We start from the raw sequence: 18995 nt of genomic DNA on the forward strand, positions 1-18995 counted from the left end.
CAACTCCATCAGTTACCTACTTCCTTACTGTGTCAACCAAGCATGCTTTTATATAGAGAGCTCTGTTTCATGAACTCTCAAAATGATAGCTGTGAATGTTATGATTCAACTTGGAGAATTAAAAATCATCCAAAACGCAACTTGGTGCATCATGTAATCTGCATTCGCATGTGACATGTGAGAGGCATAACTAAAAGAGCTGAAAGAAGAGAAAAACAAGAAGGATGTTGCATTTGAGTTAAATCTGTACATGAATGTTGTCAACTCAATTCAATGTATTGTCACAAAAAACATGTACGAGTATTATACTGCGAGAAATTTCTCTGGTATAATACGACAAAGTTGTATATCTCAGGAATATCTCGAGAAAATCTCGGCAATTTTTTTTAAAATTTAAAACATTTAATAAATCTTGAAAATTATAAAAAATCATAAAAAATATGAAAAAACGTGTATAATACGCATTTTTTTCACGTTTTTTATTTTCTGGCGTTTTTTTCACGTTTTATATAGCTGACTGTGTTTTTTCGTATTATACGCATCTTTTTCGAATAAGATGTGTTTTGTGTGACAATGAATTTGAAGCTAACAATAATCTAAATTTAACTACAATTTGTATTTGATCAGGAACAAAACATTCACAATTGATCAGGAATTGAACAATTAGCATTAAAGTAGCTAACTAGTTGACAGTGTCACGTAAAAAGAATCTTACATAATCATTTATACATGTGGCTTGAGATCTCTATGGATAAGGTTGTGTTTACAAAGAACTTGCAATATGCTGCAAAATAAATTGGTTGACCTCTCTAAGCATCATAAAAACTATTTTCCATAATAAAAAGTCCATCTACTATTGGTCTAGTAGTAAGCTCAAAGCAGGCATACCTAGGTGTCTCATGAAATGTCTAGCATCAACCTCTGAAACGTCTCCCAAAATCTGCATAATCAGCAAGATCCACACCAGTACAGTACTCCAAACTAGGTAGATCTTCTCACCAGTCTGCGTGCATCCAATACATGAATAAGCTTCCAGTTCATAAACATAATTTTAATACAGTTGTAACTGGGAATCTCTTGATGTTTATTCAACATGAAAAGCAAGAGGATGCCTGCTCTGCTTTAGGTTAATTTATTGCCGAAGGTGGAGGAAGCCTACCTGACCACTTGCTCCAGCATGCATGGGAAAGTTTGATAACAAACAAATTGTAAACCATCATCTACATCTGTCATTTGATTTCAGAAGCTACCATAGTTACCACCGCCACATCTATTTAATGTTCCTTACCTAATGATAGGAAAAAATCCTGGTGTCCTAGTTACTGTTAAGCAAAAGGAGGATGCCATTTGCCTAGATCTGACCATATAGAAATTTCGACCTCTTTATTTCTTCCCCTGCATTTCGAGACATCAAATATTCAAATTGAAAAAGCTTTTTACAGTTGCAAATTCAAGTTTTTCTTAGGTTACACTAAAAGAAGCTGCTTTGGAATGCATTAGTGTAAGGCTATAACTTTCATCCTCTAAGTTGCCCCCCCCCGAGTTTGAACTTGGATTCTGTTTCTTTGCAGTTATAGTTGTTTCTTTTGTGTCTTCAAAATGTGTGCTATCTGGAGTGTTCTATTTTTTCACCCAAACTGCAACATTATCAATTTATATGCTCTACATGAGGAAACAGTGCACCCAATCAAGCAATGAACAAAAGAACTTCTTTTAGAAGATTGTAGATCTAAAAATGAATTTTGTGAACCATGGCCTCCTACAGCTTTCGGTCTCTCGTATCAACAGATCTTCCGGAAGTCATATGCCATTTACAGTATCAACATGCGATGTGCCATTTCATTCTAGCAATCCATCGGATGCACAGGTCTACTTCTTTGCAGCCCAGAACAGAACGCGTCGGATGCTAATAACAATGACGCTTTTTATTAAAAACATCATTTTACTTGTCACTCAAACACAGGAATTATGTTTACTTGTTAAAAAAACTTAAGGGCGTTTGGATGATACTCTAAAACCAGGTTTTTTAAGTATTTAAGTACCATCAAAATTGGATTTAAAGAAAACACTCAGTTTTCAGAAAACTAGTTTTGTAAAAGGAAGTGTCAAACTTGACCCTCACCAGGTTGTTCATGAGACTGATTTTTGGTGTATCTAAACAAAGAAACCATGCTTTCAAAACTCAGAAAAACATGGTTTTTATAAAACCAAGTTTTTACAAAATTGGCTTAGATAAGGGTGTCATCCAAACACCCCCTAACATAAGGGTATATATAACAACCTAAAACTATGTTTTAGAAGCAAATTTACCTCCAAAGCTCCATTTAAGTCAAGTTTAGATGACATCAGAACTAGATTTTGCCGAAACTCAGTTTGACAAAATCATGGTTTTTATAAGGATCTAAGAAACCTGGCTCCCCCAGATTCTTTTAGGTAAAACTTAATTTTGCTCTCTCCCCCAGGTTATTGTCTCGTCATCCAAACTTAAATCAGTTCTTAAAGAAAAACAACACTTTGATTTTGGTCCAAGAGTTCAGTACCAGCTCAACCAAATCAAGCTCGATTCGAGATTGAGCCACTGCATTTGAGTGTTAAGTGAGTTTGTTCTGAGTTGAGTAAAGCAAAACTTGGTTCGCGTATAGTCCAACAAATAGTCACTTTAAGAGGAAAAATGGTAAAAAAAAAACTGGAATATATTTTCCAATTTTAATATACATATTCTGTACAATATGTGCAGTTTCCTTGTGGTATGTGGTATGGCAGTCTGGCAGATAACTAAAAGGAGACGGTGAAAACACAAGCACCCCAACCAAAAATTATACATTCAACAGGGCTGGTCCATGACTGAGAGTGGACAGAGGCGGAGCCACAAATTTTATGGTTATCCTAGATAGTTACTTTCAAGTTTGCAAGGAAAATGTCTATGTTTGGAAATTATTGGTGGATGGGAACATAAACAGAGGTAACACATTTCTTACTAAAATGAGCAAGATTGGGCAGGTAGAAACATCGATTTCCATGAGACACTCAGCAGTCTCCTGTACCTGCTCTAAACCCTGGTCATCATGAATACCATCCAAATGTATACGTGTAATCTTTTCCAACTTCTTTGACAGATCACAGCAGACCAAATGAATACCAACTGGCCACATCATTTGGTCCTGAACCATTAATAAGAATCAAAAGCCAAGAGATTCTGATACGCTTGCTATTATCTAAATAGTCAAACAATTGGGGGCCAAAGAAAAAGAGCATGCCGATCCACAGATTCATTCGTGAAGAAAGAAGAAGAAAATGCAAATATTCAAAAGAAATTCTTTGCAGTAAAACAAATCATGCTTTGTGAAGACCTTTCCATGGTTAATTAAGTGCTTTCCGAGGATTTAATCGTTGCAGTAAGAGTACTACTATTCCTCCCTTCGAAAGGATAACACTAGACTGGGTACATAGAAGCTAGATCCTACGAGATGTGAACCTCAACAGAACTGGGGAAGACCATGAGCCAAGTTCATCAGTGGAGCTCGTTTTAAAGGGAAAAGGAAGGAAAAAAGCAAAAAGAGGAAAAAGGAAGCAGAGAAAGCATCGACGCAAACCAGTTAAAGTCCACATTCTTTAATAAATCCATTTAATTAATCAGTTCCACGAATGAGAGAGAGAGAGAGAGAGGCGTAGGCATTGGGTGAAACGCATGGCCTTGTAATCGCTTCACGCCAACGCCTCAGAATCTCATCTTCGGTGCCTGATTTTCTTGGTGTTCTTCCTGTTGACAGATTTTCAGTACAAGGTTGCAGGATCGAAGAGAACATCAACAGAAAAACGAAAATACAAAGACCTGAAAAAGGTCGTTGGAAAATCCACGAATGATCGCAAGAAGTTTGGGGAAATAGCCTAACTGTTCGCAGATGCATGGACAGAGCCTTGGATAGACGATCCAGCTGCTGGACATAAAAAAAAAAAAAAATTGACCTAAAATAGTCGCCGAAAAATCCACAGATGAGAGCAGGATGCTTGGGGAACAGGATGATCTGGCGGAATGGTTAAATCACAAACACAAAGCTTTTCTTTACCGAAAATAAATTTTCCGCAACGAAACTGGGGTTTGTTGCTAATGTGGAAACAAGCAACGCTTTATTTCCATGCGTTGCTAAAGGTTAAATTCAATCTCTTTGGGAGAAAGATCCGACTATTTTGTGACATTCACGTCACCTCGTCTCTCTGCATCTCTCTATTAAGAGCAGCTACTAAATCTTGGCCTGGAGAATGCGTTGACTATACATTTTTAATGAAATTGCTTAGCTTTTTATCTTTAATTTCTAAATTCTAACGGCTATAAGGAAATCTTTGACAATTATATAACTGAATGGCAGGTCAATGCTTGTGAAAGGTCTGCCAAACCCCAGCCATCACGCTTCACGAGGACAGCATTATATAAAAGTAGAAACTGTAAAGCGGCAGAACCAAGATTTGAGAGAGGGAGCATTTTTTTAAACTAATGCAATGTACAAAGTCTATCAATTTGCCTTCTCAAGTTGAAGATAAAGGAAAGCTGAAATGTGAATATGTTCCTCCGGTCTTCTCTCATACGACTTGTAATGGTTTATAAATATTGAGAGAATGATGGCTGCCAAAAAATCGTGATTGTTTCGTTTCCTGATGTTAGGAAGTAACTATGATGGTAACATGACCTTCTTTGAAAAGGCCCAAAAGTTACATGGGCAATATGAAATTGGTAGTGCAAAGCAAAAGAAAAAAGAAAAAGGTTATGACTTAAAACTATTGACAAATTACCAATCAAATGGATCCACCCGTAACAAATATGTAATTTCTATATAAGATTGATTTATGGTGAGAAAAAATTAACCACAAATAGCTGATAGTCAGTAATACATTAACCCATATGCAACATAAGCAAGAGAAAAAAGAAGGTGTGCTGTGTGTTTGGGGGGCGAGGAAGATGATAGGTTGAATGTTTTTGATTCACATCTCGTCCTGAGTAATATGTCTTCTACACCCTCCTCTAAAAAAAACCTCCAAAGAAAAATGATGAAGTTGAAAACCTTGTTGACGTTATTTTGTCAATTTTGTCGGATTAGCCTTTGTTTTTAAAATTAATGGATAAAGGTTGCACTAGTGGAACCGAACCAAGTATATTCATATGCCTCCATCTCACTGTAATGTAATGTAATGTATAGGTGGGTCCTATCAAGTATCAAACACTATATACGTCTCACCTAATGCACATTATTGTTTAAAGAAATACTCGGTTGGATCATTAAATCTCTTTGCTATAACCTAGAGCTGATCGACAAGCAGTTAAAACTCGAATGTGTTTCTAATAATAAAAAAGTTGCATCTAGCTAAGGTTAAGTTTTAGGGGCTAGCTTTGCCATTTTTTAATTTTTATTGTACTGGCCGTATTTTTGACCGAACCTCATCCGGGGGCAAAGCTTTCGAGGCAGGTGGTGTGGCGTCCAAATGGGGAACAGGCTTTAATTAAAACTTAAGTTGAAGGAAGCCACATGCGTGACCCTAATCTATGGAGAAGAAAGACCAACTATAATCTTAATCTGAGGCTCTGCCTCCGGAGCTTGCTTCTTGTTCATCGAGGTCAGAAGCACCGATTTCTGCATACGATCCCTATGGTGGTGGCCATCCAGCTGTGGTGCGTTGGGGGGCTGGGATGGATATACAAGATTTGAATTTGGGGATGGACGTGACGTGAGTTGTTCATCGAGGTTTTTGAGCACATGAGCGTTCTTTCTCATTGACATGCACCACCTTGTTGCCCCGGGGGGGACACATCAAGCAGGAGGAGGGGATGGAAGCAGCCAGGGCCTACGGTTAGTAGAGGGAAGGAGGATCTTGGCTTGGCCACTGAAACACGCGCGCTCTCTTCCTCCTCCGTCCTTTGTTTGCAGGTCCCATTAACAGCGAGGAGGCTCAGGACGATGCACGATTGGGCCCCGGGGAGGGGGGGAGCTATACCTATCAGCCTCTCATTTCCTCGCGACTAGCGCTTTCTTTACAACGTCAATGGCGTCTCATTCTTCGGCTTTTCCACTTCTGACGCAACGCACAGAGAGAGAGAGAGAGAGAGCGGCACGCCAAGTTTCGATGACGCCAGGTTTTGACAGGACCAATATCAATAGGAGGTCGACGCCGCGTTTCAAATGGCCAAACAAGACAAATTTTCTTTCTTTCTCAAAGAAAGTGACGCAACAATCCACAACTTCCTCTTTCCTTTTTTTCTTTTCCGACGCTTGAGAACGCCGCACACAAGGATCCACCACCGTAGTTTTTCTGTTTTTTACAGGAAGATGAAGATCAGGGAAGCAGGAATCCTCCACCACCACCTCCCTTCCCTTTTGATCCCTTCCCTTTTGATCCCTCCCCTTTCAACTGTGGGTTTGGTTGGTGAATTCTTGTACCAAACCTCGCCCTTCCGCTGACTCTGCTAAAGCTTCCCCTTGTGAATTTCCACACCCTCTTTTATTCGGTTACCTGTCCAATGCTTATTCTAGTAAATGTGATAGCAACGAATAGCTGTCCCTTTTGACTCTGCCAACCTCACAAGTCACAACTACGATTCATGATGTCACATCCTTTAATTACAAATTTCCAGCTATTTATGCCATTTGAAAAACTGACGGTGGGCCACCTTGAAACTTTCAAATAACAACGTATCTTCTCAATCATGGGAGACTTTATAACATTAATTTAAGAAGCCTACTCCGGGCATAACCCATGGTAAATCAATACTCATCAACTTGTCCAGGAGGCTCGACGTCACTGCATAAGAAAAGAGGTAGGGGGTTTATCAAAGTATGTAGGCCAATTAATCACAAGGGCGAAGACGGCCACGCCTCTGGTTATGATAATACCGGACGTCTCTCCCTCAATTTTTTAATACACCTCCTTGACCGCATCAAGCGATCCCCCTAGGTTAATCTTAACATCAAGCATTACTACCCCCCACCAAACAAACCAACCGTGGAGGAAGACGAAGGCACAGCCCCAGGGAAGATCTTGTTTCTTGTCTTACCTTAGGTGGCTTGGATAACATTAGGGAAGTACTTATGACAGCCAATGATAATGTAAAAACATAATGGACTTTGGTAGCCGTGATTCGCATATACTAAAAATTATACGAGTGCTTTTTGCGTGTAAAACATGAACAATAAAAAGAAGAGCAACAGTGGCACCGATCATAGTAATACTGGCTGAGGGAGGGAGATAGGCTGGTTGTCACCTTCACCTGGCCTTCTCAGGTTGAAGGTGGGAATCCAGGCCCTGAATGATTCGTTCGATTCCTTTTGGTGGGGGAGATGAGATGTATTCCCCTTATTCTTTTTTATTTGACCGACGCTGTAACATGCGCTAGACTTTTTTGTATATCCTTGATGGTACATGCCTAGAGCCGAGAGAGAAGAGGAGGAGAAAGACAGAGGGGCGAGGGGCATTCAGATGGGTAGTTCCGATGGCGAAGGGAAGATGGAAGGCTGGCTTCATCTGGTACGTTCCAACAGATTCGGCTTGCAGTATTCAAGGAAGCGATATTTTGTTCTTCAGGGAAATCGTCTGAATTGTTTCAAATACGCGCCCTTGTCCAAGAAAGAGGTATCTTGCAACTTTTTTTTCTTCTTGTGTTCTGCTTCTTTCCATTACCGCAAGGATGCAAAATATCAGACAGCTCGGGCATTGTTTTTTTTTTCTTGTGATGAAATTTGCCAATTACAGTATTTTCAAGATTTGGATTCATTTTTCAAATCCTTTATAGGTGCATTTCCCTCTTCTTTTTAATCTTCGTGACTGTTGTACCTCTCTCTCTCTCTCTCTCTCTCTTTTCCCTTTTGTTTTTCTGACGAAGCAAATGTTTGTATTTGATGGCATTGCCAATCGATGCTGTGACCTTAAATGGTCTTGATAACTGACTTTCTTTCGATATCAGTATCAAGATTCCTTGGTCGATCTCCACGTTATCTTTCCCGTGAGTGCGTGTGATTCCTTTCGTTGGTCTATTTTTGTGAAAACTGCACTTCTATTATCATCATCATACAGGATAAGTAGCTTATGTAACAATCTGGAAAATTATCAATTTCAGATATGTCTGGATCAGCTGACTATCATAAGGATGGTTTCTTTAATCTGATGCACAAGTTTATGTGTGTCCGATCATTTCTCTGTCAATCTTTATGGACTGGGGCCTTGTTTTTGTCGTCAATGCGATGAATGCATCGTTGTCATTCGTCAGGTGGTTCGGTTCTTCTTTCTGGTCTGTGACATTTCTTTCGTTCCTGTATGGCCCTTTAACCTACACCTGAGGGTTGCCAAACAAAGGTCAATGAGTTTAGAGCTCTTGTTGCATCCGTGAACTTTTAAGGGAAGTTAAAAGGTAATTGAGGTCTGAGTTTGAATAATTCGTCTACAACTTTAAGCCAGTACCCTTTGCATCTTCTCTTGGAAGCTGCTTACGCTGACAAACCCCTCTATGCGACTAGGAACCTGTCCTTACTCTAGAGAGGATCTTTCTCCTGTTTTCACTAGTGATTCCTATCCATGTTCTATGCCATCATACTTTTGATGGTGGTAAATGTTTCATATATGCTAAAAAATGTAGAACAGTTGTATCAATCACCACGGTCATCACTCTATGCAACAATCGTCTTTTACTTCGAAATTTACAATTTTAAATTTTGTTAAAAAAAGAAAAAAGTTGCTCTCTTCTGCTGGCAAAAAGATATATGTTTCATGTCTTCCTTTTCTGTGTCTGTGGATTCTGTAACATCTGTTTTTCATGTTTACCCACTTCAGGAACTTAAACATATTGAGTCGACTTTTGTTTTTTGGCATATATGAAACCATCTTGCTATAATAATGAGAACCTGCATTTTAAATCTCTTAATTATGAAAATCTAAGTAGAGTACTCATGAATATTGTTTCTCAGGATCCCATAAGAAGTGCAGTTATTGATTCCTGCATACGTGTGACAGATAATGGGAGAGAAAACATCCACCGGAAAGTAAGTATTTCTTATGCATGCACACTTTCGTTGACAATAGTAACAATGTAACCACTTGGGCTAAATTGCAGGTGCTTTTCATGTTTACACTCTATAATTCCTCAGATCACAGAGACCGACTTAAGGTCCGATGAAACCTGCGTTATTCCTTTTTTTTGTCTTTACTAAATTTAAATTCTCCTATTCTTTCAATCAGAAGTTGCAATCTAATATGGTTTGTCTGTTTAACGCAGTTGGGAGCAAATAGTTCAGAAGAAGCAGCTAGATGGATACATTCGTTCAAAGAGGCAGCATTGAAGGTATTGGTGTACCATATCTGTAATCTTAGACACTACAGATGAGGATTCCCCATGTCGGTTCAAACTAAAATAAGGTCTGCCACTCTGAACATCATATTTTTCCTTAATATGCAGGAATATCCAAACCAAGAAGGTAGTCTTCTTGTCTCTTCTAAAAGACATCAGCAGTATTTCAGGTAGATACCTATGCAACCCTGATTTTGGACACATCCCTTCAGTTATGTCTGTAATCTTGTCAGCTTGGTGCCTGGTTTTAATTACTTTAAACCTATGTGTGGAGTAAGTGTTGTCCAAATAATTCACATAGATTTCATTATTCACAATGGACATACATGCACTCACATTAAATAAACCCTGGCCAGTGATATTCATATCCAAGCAAAGCCTTTCAGATTCTCACTATGTTAAATTATAAATAAACTTGGCCATAAGAATGCAAATACTTTTGCATGCATGTGTAAGTAAATTTCTGTTTTTCACTTTATGTATAGGCCTAGGAACATGTGCACACAAGGGGCTATAACTTTTTCTAATATTTAGCAACATTCAGTCATCTAATTCTAATGTAGGAAATCATGTGGCAGGTCAAGTTTCAGCAGAGGGAGCGGCCATAAGTATTTGTTAGGTACAATTTAAGTAAAGAATGTATCTTTTAATATCTTCTTGAATAATTATATATATTTTTGTCTATGGTTTAATGCCTTCGTTTGAGAAAACATATTTCTATAAATCATGTTTCATGAAAAACCATGCTTTGTATAAACTGTAATGTATAAGAATGAACCAAATAGTGAACAACTGTCCTGGATGAATAACTGTAAACTTGGACTGTGGTCCGTATAGTTGCTCAGCCATTTGACAAGGGACATCCATGTGAAAGTAATTGTGATTAGTGACCATGCGCAAACAAGGAGTTTCAGCATTTCATCTATCCATGTAATTGTTGGAGAAATATATGGGAGCCAAATTCAGTTTTCTTTTTTATTTCTGTCCATCTCTTCTAGGTTTAGAGTATGGAGTTTGGAGCATGGGCTAGCAGGTGACTCTATTGTTAGAGATATTGTGAATCTGTCCTGATGTCTTGCTTAGACTATTTGAAATTAAGGATCTGGAAGATGATAGGGACACATATAACTTCAGATAGCATACAGACAAAAAAAAATACAATGCACAAACTGATGCATGGATTGATTTTAAGGGATAGATGGTATAAATCAACATAAAGATTGTTAAAAAAATCCAAGGTTTCTCGCCTATCATGTTGCTTGCTGCATGGATTGATTTTAGTTCTAGCGTTGCCAAACTGTTTGTCATATCTCAATGTGTTTCATCTTGCTAGGCCACAAACAATAACCCAAATAGATATCTTCCACTTATCAAAATCAAACAATCATCTTTTATTCACTTTAAGTTACTATTAGATGCCTTTTTTAAATTCTGAAGTAGCTGAATATCTAAACCTAAGGTTTAAAATAAGGTGATCAATGAAATAAAGTTCTCTAAGTCTGCTTCAACATATCATGTAACAACTTGTAGAGCCACACTTAGCTCTATCTGGGCGATGATATTCATTCCTTTGGTTGTGTTATGATCCACCTTCATAGCTAAATCTGGACAAGTTAGCAGGTAGTACATAGCTAAACATGAGCAAGAGAAGATCCCTTCTCATGTGAACATGAGTAAGTGACTAGTTTCCTAGTACTTTTCCCATTGGTTGAAGGCCAATATGTGATTTTTTTTAAGAAAAAAAACAAGAAGAAAAGAAAAAGTTAGAGAGAGAAGTATGGTGGTGTATGTGAAATGGGAGCTTTGAGAGAGTGCTTCTAAGAGAGGGATTTGTTTCCTCTTGGTGATAAGTGCTACTCTTGTGTATCTTCATAACTAATAAAAGCTTTTGATCATCTTCGGCCGTGGATGAAGACATCGTTAAGTTGCAGCAACCACAACAAGACGGTAATAACGAGGTTTAAATCAAAACAGGTATATAAATGACAGCAAAAAAGGAGCCAGAAAAGAAGGGCGATGGGCAGAAAAACTAAAACGACAGTGACCTGTTGACGTTCAGAATAGAGGAACCAAGAGGACAGAATAGAGAGCAAGGTCAGAGAGAGGACAGACCTGCTGATGTGCAGAACAGATAAGGAGAAGACAAAGTAGATAGACTGAAACAGAGGAATCAAGAGAGGAGAAGAGGAACAATCATAAAGAGTTGTCAAATCTTGCAGGACACTGCTTTTGGTTTCGATTCAGTCCAAGGCCCAGACTTGCTAATGTGCTCTGATACTATGTGAGATTCTCCAGAAGCTACCACTGCAGAAAACGAGAGAAGAGGAAGAGAACAGAGCTGAAAGAAAACCACACGTCTCAGAACCCCTACATGGTTCATTCAATTAATAAAAAGAGGGTTAATACCCTAGGACTCAGTCTTACAAGAATACCCTTAAGTAAAACATTATTTACAGCATACAACATAATTTATTAGAACCGGATCTGTAAAGGATCCACATCCAATAACTGATAAACCAATAACTTACAAACCATCACGTCTTAACAACAACATGCACACTGATGGAGCCTGTTCCTTTGGAGAAGTTCAGGCATTGCTTGGACTTGATCAGCTTGCAAAGCACGTGAGTTGGCCCCAACAAGGCATGGGCGGTTGCGGTGATATGGAGCTTATGAAAATGTGCCAAGAGGAGAATTTGTTGGTTACGCCCACCTTCATAGCTAAACGTGGGCAAGTGAGTAGTTTCCTGGCTAAAACATGGGCATGAGAAGCCCACTTCTCATGTGAACATGAAGAAGTGGGTACTTCCTTAGCACTTTAAGTTTTCCCATTGGTTGAAAACCAATACATTCTATCTTATTGGTTGGTGTGTTTGTTTTGCTTCTTCCTTTTTTCTTCACATTGTGTGGATCAAGATCCTGGTTGCCACTTTGTTTATCTAAGTAGTGAGGTTATAATGCCTTAATGGGGAAAAGATGAATCCCAATGTAGTTCAGACCTGACCTCTTCGATTTTTTTTTTCCATTCTCTTGTGCCCTTAAAAAGAAAATATCAAACTTCAGTTCATGGAAAATATGTAAAAAGAAATAACATACATGCTATTTACTTATCCATAAGAAAATGCAGGCATTAAATGCTTGACTTTGTGTTCTCTTCAATTTTCAATTTGAGACAAATTTTTATAAAAAAATTTCATGGATACTTTTTGTGATGTGCCTATGAATAAAATCTTTTCTTTTTAACAAATAAGGCCTCTTAAAAAGGTGTAGTATTTTTTCCTAATTTTAGTAATAATTATATAATATCCACTTGAAATTAAACTAAAAACTTGAGAAATGCACTTTTATTTGTTGGCATTAACATCATTAGATTATATTTTTTTTACTTTAAAGAAAAGAGCAATCAAAAGTTATCTTTCCAAGACACATTTTGTAATACCTTGGAAAAAGGTGAATCCCATAATATTTTCAACTTTTGGTTATATTTCCTCATACAAAGATGTAACGTGTTGGTCATGTTGGTCATGTTTTCTTACATAAGGTCTGGATTGGACTGGCTGTTCATCTATAAATGCTGAACCTGCGACAACAGCAGATGTTATTGCACCATCCCCATGGACCATATTTGGTTGCCAAAATGGTAAGCGCTCTTCATTTATTTCTCTTAAGGTTGTGAAACACCTATTCTCAGATGCTTTGTTCATCCAGGATTGCGGCTGTTCAAGGAGGCAAGAGATGGAGATTTCCATGGAAAGGTGAACTTTAGTTTCAGTGTATTTATTAAGAAAAAACAAAAAACATCCTAACATACTGTAGGTTTTATCGCCTTTCTCAGCATTATGATGATCACCCGGCAATAATGGCAGTTGGCGTGGTTGATGCGACCTCAGAATCTATCTTCCAGACCATCATGTCTCTTGGTGTATCAAGATCAGAGTATCACTCTTCAACATGGTCACAAAAATATCATTTCTGCCTGCAGCTACTTGAATATAGCTTGTTGACTTCAGCTAAAACATTGTTTTGCAGATGGGACTTCTGTTATTCTGGAGGTGCAGTCATTGAGCACCTTGATGGCCATACGGATATTATTCATGAGCAGATGAAGAAAGATTGGTTACCTCGGTCAGATTTGAAACTGATTGCACTTAATAAATATAATGAATCAATTTTTCATGTATATACATGCCCATAATTATTTATGCTAATTATTATGTTTATATTTTAGGGGAATGAGACCCCGAGATCTTTTGATGCGAAGGTATTGGAGAAGAGAGGATGATGGGACATATGGTAATAGTTTTGAACTAAATGTTTTCAGCTATCTACTTCCTCAATGAAGTTTTCTCCAAGTAATTGAAATTTTAAGTATTTGTGCATTCTTCTTGCAGTAATTCTGTACCATTCAGTGTTCCACAAGAAATGCTTACCTAGAAAGGACTATGTTCGAGCCACCCTTAAAAGTAATGTATGCTTTAGTCTGGATTACAAACAATTAATTTGGTTCATCAAAATTGATAATGAGATTCATTGGAGATGTACTTTTCTATTTTATTCTTTTTAGGTGGTGGATATGTGATATCTCCACTGAACCAAGGGAGACAATCAGTTGTCAAGCACATGCTTGCTTTAGACTGGAGATATTGGAAATCATATTTATTTAAATCTTGTGCACGATCCTTAACAATTAAAATGACAGAAAGAGTTGCAGGTGCCACTTATGCTTGGTGAATTTTGCAGAAAACATTTGCATGCATGAAACACTAAATATGTTTTTACTTTTTTAGCTCTGAGGGAAATGTTCAGGGCAAAGCTTGGAAGCTATCCCCATGCTGATTGCTCATCAAGTGACATGATGAGAGCTGTATCGCCACTCTCACAGTCTGAACAGGTGGACAAAATTGAACTGCAATCTTCAACAATTCAGGCTGTGGAAAGTGAGGATTCACAGGCAGAAGAATCACAGGAAGAGGCATACATCAAACCAGCAAGTCTGGCTGGCTCTTTTGTTCAGTTGAATGATGCAGCCGATGAATTTTTTGATGTCCCTGAGCAGTCAGAGTTTGAGTGCTTTGATTTTGATGCAGACTGTTTCATGACACAGTGTGCAGAGAATACATGGTCCTCTAGTGCTGCAAATGGAAAGCAACCACAGGTAGTGGTCCTTCATATGTTTCTAGTTGCTTGCTTATTTTGCTCCAAAAGAGTTTATCCTGAATACCCTATAGGCCAATAGAAGACCTAGCTGTAAACGATTAACTGAGACAACTGAAGTCTGATTATTGCGAGATGGGACCTTTCCTGGTGATTTGCAGAAAGTTTCCTTATTTTCTGTGTCAATGTCAAGTGCTGTTAAATCAGACATGACTGGAAGTTTTTCCTTGTAAAGTACACAATGAAGTGAAAGCTACTTGTATGTAAAAGTTATTGAGAAGATGTGTGATTTAAGCTATCATATTTGTAACAAAGTCTAGAATATGCTTAAGCTCCAGTTTCTTTAATATCTTCCCTTTAGGTTGAACACATTAGTCAATGAAATTTGGCATTGAATTAGAGTTAGGAGACTGATAAATTCGTCTTTCATAATGGGTGATCATAGGTTCTCATTTTTGTGTTTGCAGGTATATTTTCTATAAGTTTTGTGTCTTAACATGCAAAGGATAATAAACACTTAACTGTTTTCATGACATTAAACAACATATGCAGGACCTGAGCTACCCGAAGCTATCAAGTGCTGCAGTGTTTGTGAAAAAGTTGCATGACTTGGCAGGTGGGACATTATTTTGTTTTACCATGGTTGTACACTTCTATCTGGTGACCTGTAGTTCTGAGTTTAAATTCTCGTGACACAGTTCAGAGAGGGGCTTACATAGATTTGAGAGAGGTCATGGAGGATGAGGTTTCATCTTTCTGCTATGGGAGCACTCTCCCAAAAGATCCTAGTTGCTCTACATTATGCAGTTGGACAACTTCAGATCCGTCAACATTTCTTATTCGTGGGAAGCATTATCTTCATGATCGGCAAAAGGTAATCATTCTGGTAGAAGGACATCTCCTGAGGGAAGAGATTTTTTTTTTTTTCTTAATACTGCCACACGCAAGTTACATTAGGTGAATATGATTCCTTTCCCCCATTTAAATCATACAATTGTACCATTAGGCATCAGAGTTTGTCATTCCTTACCAGTAAAGTTTACTTATGCTTCAGATCAAAGCAAAAAGTACCTTAATGCAAATGGTTGCTGCGGACTGGCTCAAGTCTGATAGGCGGGAAGATGATCTTGCAGGCCGTCCAGGAAGTATCGTTCAGGTGATTAAGTTAAAAGTTTCCGTGGAGTTACCAAGTGTTTCTGCTTCTTTTTTTCTAATGTGCTCTATTTTATACAGAAATATGCAGCACAGGGTGGTAGCGAGTTTTTTTTCATTGTTAATATACAGGTTTCCTCCTAAACTGTTACTCTTCTGTCAGATGTTTGGTTGATTTCCATGTTACTTGAGAATTTGACCTTTAACATATTGTTCTACTGCCATATCTATTTAGGTTCCTGGTTCTTCTACATACTCTCTTGCGCTATACTACATGCTGGACTCACCTCTGGAGAAAACTCCATTGCTATACAACTTTGTAAAAGGAGATGATGCTTATAGGAATTCGAGATTCAAGCTAATACCTTATATTTCAAAGGTTTTACTGTCTCCATATTGTTATTACGCATAGACGATTGAATGTTTGATCATTTTTACTTCTTCTCTCTCAGGGGTCTTGGATAGTGAAACAAAGTGTTGGGAAAAAGGCATGTTTACTTGGGCAAGCACTGGAAATAAATTATTTTCATGGGGAGAACTACTTGGAGGTAGCATTCTCTATTCATGAGTTCTATCATGAGTTCTATCATATTTAGAAGGAATTGGTTGAATTTCTTTTGGTATCTGTTTGCACACATCACAGCTTCGTGGGCCACCATCAGCTACTTGCCTGTAGCTGCAAGAATATGTATGTGCATGCATAATTATGGATACCATAAACAGATCAAATTAGGTGGGATTTTCACCAAAGTAAACATGGTCAGGTGTACAAGCACAAATCGAATCTAATCAGGATCATATGCTAGCTGAACATCTATAACACTAATTTTAGCTTCTGAATTCTACATATCCAGAAAATTTTATTTGCAAACAAAATCATTTGCACCTACTTGTGTGTGTGTCTGTAATTGGTGTCTTCACTAGTGCTTGCATGAATCAAGGTTGTCTCGGTAAAACCTTTCCCTTTCCTGTTCTGATGTATATTTAATGAATAATTTCATATTTCAGCTTGGAGTTGATATTGGTTCATCAACTGTTGCAAGAGGAGTTGTGGGGTTGGTTCTCGGTTACCTGAATAACCTTGTTATTGAAATGGCATTTCTAATACAGGTAAGAATTTCCTCATTGTGTGTGTGTTTTAAATAAGTTTCATTCAAGTACATGATTTGTGAACCGAAGTGGTTAGCACAATTAAGGAGGGGGGCCCAACTGGTCATGGGTTCAAACCTCGTTATATAGCCTCCTGCACCATGCTTGCTTGAGTGATGGTTCTTAGAGTTCAAAAGGGCCTTCACCTCATACTTCTACACTTTTGGGCTAGTAGAGGTTAAACCAGCATAGCCAGGTCTTCCAATTCCAAGAGTGATGCAATTTGTGAATTTGATTCAAGTCAGGGTTGGTCAAAGGCTCAAAGCTGTCTATGAGTTCAATCTCCAAGTCGAAACCAACTTAAGTTGGTTGCATCACTTAAATCAGTGACTTTTTTGACAGAAGATTGAGATGCTGTTTGGTCTTGGTATTCTGATCTGAATTTTGGGGCCTTCAGAAGCCATTGAATGATTTCTTTGCACCTTCTGGTTTACTCCATTCTCGTGCATGAATATAAGCAGTTATTTGAAATGACAGAAAAAAAAATATTCATGAGAATTTAGGGAAAAGTCTGTTGTTTCTCTTAGATTTACTTAAGCGAATGGATTTGTGCTGACGTAAACCTTTTTTTTTTTTGGGTAAACAAATTGTTATGTTCTGTTGTCTCAGGGAAATACTCCGGATGAGCTCCCTGAATTCCTTCTTGGAACATGCCGCCTCAATCATCTGGACATTGCTAAGTCAGTGTATGCAGGAGCCTGATCTGTTATGTCGATCCATCAACTGCTGCTCTCCCGTAAAGATGGGAAGTAGAGTCAGCCAAACTGCATGCTGTGAACAGCAGCGCAACATGCGTTATTTGGCCAACATGAAAATTCTTTTTCTCAAGCGATCTCGCATCCTCAGGTGTTGATAATGCCGGCGATTTGCATGTCCTAAGCTGTTGGCAAGATGCCTTTGTAGAGAAACTCATTAATTTGAATTCATTCTTTGATATGTGTAAGTCTCATGGGTGGTCCATTGTCCTGTAAGGGGATTCAGTGTTGTGGGACAATTATCAATGGTATACCTACACCTTTACCCCTTTCCAAATTTAACTTTTGAGGTAATGGATTTTTTATACATTTAAGATCATGTCGTAAAATTCTTGGCGACCGTTGACAAATTAGTTAGCGGCATCAGTTGTCAAGAAAATCCAACTTGGGCCGCTCCAGGGAAAAGGATGGACGAGTTGGTAGCCATCAGTTGTGAAGGAAGCCTAGGCAGGGAGCGATGGAGGCTTGGTTTATCGTGGGTCGCTGATAAAGGAAGAAGCGTCTTCCTGATGACTAGTTTAAAAGGGCGCCTTTCTTATTATTATTTTTAACAAAGTATATGGACTTTGACATTCAAAATTCAGGAAAAAATCAATCGAAAGAAGTGTCATTGTTGTGAAAAGCACAAGAACAAGGGGGCTAGGGCGTTTCAGAGATTCCCAATTTCTTCGAATCTTCAACCTGAACTGTGTCTGATTGGCAACTGGATTTGAATTAGTGTACCTCATCCAACAGAGCGCAGCATAACTAGGTCCGTTGGCAAGAAGCTTCCGAATTGAATAAGGTCTCAAGGTTACACTCTTGACCGTACGTTTCTTATGATAAGGCTGGGAGATGGTCAGGAATGCCTTTTTCCTAGCAAGGGAAGGGGTGCGCAACTTGGGTTTTAAGTGAAGTCGCGGTTGCAAATAGGCATATGGTAAAGATTCGGCTCAATCTAGTTATCAGACTAAGGGCAGCTCAATTAGCGTTCGATATGGCAGAGTGACGTCCCGATAAATGTGGAAGTATCTCACATTCTCTGGAGAAAAGTTCATGTTGGTCCAGGAAAAGTTCAGGGTGTTTTAGAGCTGGTCCAAACGGTCAGCCTGCAGGTTGTGGTTGAGGAGAATTTAGAGCACAACAAATGGATTGGTTGTGGATTAAATTGCCATCCTTGCAGTGACAGTAGTCAGCGCTAGCTCTTTATTTGAGAGAAATTGATGAAAACAAATTGCCGAGAGAATATCTTGAACAAACACACACATAGAACGACCATATCTCTCGCTTTTTCTTGTGCAGTTTATCCCTGGCGAAACAATTAAAACAAGACGGCACGTAAAAAGCATAGAGTATTAAATGGGTGCGATGATGTATAATAAATGAAGCAGCGACATACAAAAACAAAATACACAAAAGTGTCAGATGGATTGGCGTGGCGATTATTACATCGTAATCAGCTCGGCTCCTGTTGGTCGTCA

The 18995-nt window shown here is 38.4% G+C and overlaps 1 protein-coding gene across 2 annotated transcripts; it reads left to right on the forward strand.

Moving 5' to 3' along the window:
* The first annotated feature begins 6821 nt into the window (after positions 1 to 6821).
* LOC116252646 (protein ENHANCED DISEASE RESISTANCE 2) lies at positions 6822 to 17842 on the forward strand. Of its 2 annotated transcripts, none has more exons than XM_050077376.1 (23): positions 6822 to 7332; positions 7416 to 7617; positions 8946 to 9020; positions 9092 to 9145; positions 9254 to 9319; positions 9434 to 9495; positions 9889 to 9944; positions 12867 to 12965; positions 13034 to 13080; positions 13161 to 13261; positions 13355 to 13450; positions 13554 to 13618; positions 13717 to 13788; positions 13890 to 14036; positions 14113 to 14480; positions 15032 to 15095; positions 15178 to 15353; positions 15534 to 15635; positions 15713 to 15763; positions 15867 to 16010; positions 16084 to 16179; positions 16640 to 16741; positions 17390 to 17842. In XM_050077376.1, the coding sequence occupies exons 1-23, from the start codon at positions 7295 to 7297 to the stop codon at positions 17480 to 17482; spliced, it is 2376 nt and encodes a 791-aa protein (XP_049933333.1). In that variant the 5' UTR covers positions 6822 to 7294; the 3' UTR covers positions 17483 to 17842. The 2 variants fall into 2 exon arrangements, with proteins under 2 accessions (XP_049933333.1, XP_049933334.1); XM_050077377.1 differs by having other exon boundaries at positions 6824 to 7332; positions 9904 to 9944.
* The last annotated feature ends 1153 nt before the right edge of the window (positions 17843 to 18995 follow it).

Source organism: Nymphaea colorata, chromosome 4 (assembly GCF_008831285.2).
Source record: "Nymphaea colorata isolate Beijing-Zhang1983 chromosome 4, ASM883128v2, whole genome shotgun sequence".
Classification (NCBI taxonomy): domain Eukaryota; kingdom Viridiplantae; phylum Streptophyta; class Magnoliopsida; order Nymphaeales; family Nymphaeaceae; genus Nymphaea; species Nymphaea colorata.